Source organism: Cryptomeria japonica, chromosome 1, assembly GCF_030272615.1.
Source record: "Cryptomeria japonica chromosome 1, Sugi_1.0, whole genome shotgun sequence".
Taxonomy (NCBI): domain Eukaryota; kingdom Viridiplantae; phylum Streptophyta; class Pinopsida; order Cupressales; family Cupressaceae; genus Cryptomeria; species Cryptomeria japonica.
In genome coordinates this window covers 642978165-642980962 of record NC_081405.1, presented here as the reverse complement: position 1 = coordinate 642980962, position 2798 = coordinate 642978165, and the positions used below count along the sequence as shown (strand labels likewise).

General features: G+C 34.3%; 1 protein-coding gene across 1 annotated transcript; it reads right to left on the bottom strand.

The window, feature by feature from the left end:
• Positions 1 to 856: 856 nt before the first annotated feature.
• On the bottom strand, positions 857 to 1939 carry LOC131037802 (receptor-like protein 32). Its single transcript, XM_057969995.2, has one exon. The coding sequence runs from the start codon at positions 1937 to 1939 to the stop codon at positions 857 to 859; it is 1083 nt and encodes a 360-aa protein (XP_057825978.1).
• Between the last annotated feature and the right edge of the window lie 859 nt (positions 1940 to 2798).

The following is a 2798-nucleotide window of genomic DNA, read 5'->3' as shown; positions in this document are numbered from 1 at the left end:
CCACATTATTTATTTTTTCTTTGATAGAAATTTTTTAATTGTAATTATGAAATGGTGGATTATTTTTAAATGTCTTTGTTTTTAATTAATATTTATATATCTATCTTGAACTTATAATTATGTTTTATATGGTATTTATTTTAAAAATATTAAGTTTATAATTAATATTAATATTTTGACATATGAATAGTTGTCAAATTTAAGTTAAAAGATAAAAGTTAACTTTAACACATTCATACCATGAGGCTAGTGGACTGTTGTGTTCAAGTTCTTTTAGGTCAACCCTTAGAATGACAAAATTTGAAGTCTTAAAAATGAGCAAAGATGACACTCTTCACTAATGAAAATGTGCTAGAATAATAACATAAATTTAGTTTCCTTTTAGCATCTCAAATCAAAATATACTTACAATGATGCTCTTTGATATTGATAAAATTTTCATTGAATTTCTATACCACAAATGAATGTACATTGAATGTCTTAAAATACCACCATATAGCGATAAGTCATGTGAAACATGTAATTGATCATTGTAGCAAGTAAATGGTCATGAGAATCAACCAAATTTTAATTCATTTTTTTTGAATTTTGAATTAATTTTGCATGATGCAAGATTGATCCCACACATTATGAAATCGAGCCAAGACATGTAAGTGCTAATATCAAGATGACAAAGATAGGTATACTAAATATCTAAAATATAAGGATAGGTATGAATATATACAGAGTTAAATGCATGTGAATGACTATAAATGAAGAGGAATAATAGATCAAAGAATGAATCTTTACACAAATGAAATTACGTTTTCCTTTTCGGACCATGCTGATCATGTTGTATCTCTGTCTCTCTGCTGGTTCATTCTGTTTCTACTCTGTTTTCAAATTGATTCACAAGAAATGGTGGAATTTCCACTAAATTACAAGAATCTAGTCCAAGACTGTTAAGACTATTAAAGTTGGGCATCCAGGTTGAATCAATCCTCACAGTCAACCGATTGTGAGAAAGGTCCATGTTTTCTAATCTAGTGAAATTATCAAACGAGGAGAAGGAAATGTGGCCACTTAACCTGTTGGAACTCAGGTCGAGGGATGTTAACCGCACAAGCTTTGAAATTGAGGATGGAATTGTACCATTCAATTTGTTTCCAGCTAAGTTAAGACTATCAAGAGCGGAAAGGTTACCTAAAGAAGGGGGCATCACCCCTGTTAAGTAGTTGCCTCCCAGGCCCAAGGTAACAAGTCTAGAGAGATTAGCTATGGAAGGAGGAAGTTGTCCTGATAACCCACAATCATACAACTCGAGATTTGTAAGATTGGCAAGGGTGGTAATAACTTCACCCCACTCGCTTGATGCTTCTTCTGGATATATGTTCACTCCATTAAGAAAGAGGTGCTCCAATCTGGTTAGATTTTGTAGCCAACTTGCAAACCTTGGCGTCTGCAATCTTTGCCAATCTGGATCATCGGAGCTTACACCTACATCTAGGTAGCGTAGATTTCGCAGATTTCCCAAAGTTCTTGGAATTTCACCTTTCCAGGTACCACGAGACAAGTCCAGACGAGTGAGCCTCCTCAACTTTCCAATATCGGACGGGATCTTAGTAAGAAAATTCTCGCGGAGATTGAAATCTTGTAAATATTCAAGTTTAAACAAAGAGGAATGAATCTCACCTTGCAAGCCGAAATCAGAGAGATCCAGTCCTGTAACATGGCTGCCTAAATCATGGCTGCAAGTGACACCTCTCCAATCGCAGCAATTGAATCCTTGCCATGACTGTAAGCTGTTGTAATCACTTTTAACAGCCCCCATAAAATCTAAGAGATAATTTCTTTCATACAGTGGGCATGCAACTGAAACACGAGTAGAGCTCAGCCATATGAGCAACAAGAAAATCATTTCCCTTGGAAATCCAGTTATTTCCTTTAGCAGAGCATTCATGTTTTCTCAGTTAGGTAGTGGAATGCTTGAAAATGTTGTACTGGCTGTTTAATCGCAGTTTTTACGCGACCGTGTTTAACACGGCCAATTGCGCATCTCCCTCCACGTGTCGCCGGTATTAATACTTCCAACAAGAAGATCCAGTTTTAGAATCAAAATGATTTTGTTTCCTCCTCGTTGAATATTCGGTATTTTCAAATTAAACTAGTTATTGAATCTTGGTGTTCAATAGGTATGTTCAATAGGTGTGAGGGGCGATTGGAGAAAATTTTGATATTTTTGCATACATTTGTATAGTGGACAAGGTCAATTGGTAAGCCATTTAGCAAATGATGTTGTTTGTGGAACATTAGAGTGAATTCAGAAATGATAGCTTCAAATCAATTATGCATCCACTTACAAGGATCTATTTTGATATTTTTGCATACATTTGTATAGTGGACGAGGTCAATTGGTAAGCCATTTAACAAATGATGTTGTTTGTGCAACATTAGAATGAATTGAGAAATGATAGCTTCAAATCAATTATGCATCCACTTACAAGGATCTAAACACGAAGGAAACAAAGTCTTTGAATCAAGAAGAAACACACAAAGGAAATGGTATCATATCAAATAGATCATGTTCTATCTAAAATCAATGCAAGATAATAAATCCACTGACTTCTCCTATATAGTCAACGCATAATATTGTAGCAAAAATCTTAAAGTAAAACATTACAGTTGGGCCATTTCAACAGCTCTAGTCCTAGTACCTATTGGTGGGTAATTATGTTATTAGAAACAAAAACCACAGTGACAATGACAATGTGACAAGAAATATAATATTTAGAGATTTCATATTAAAAAGGGTTTTATAT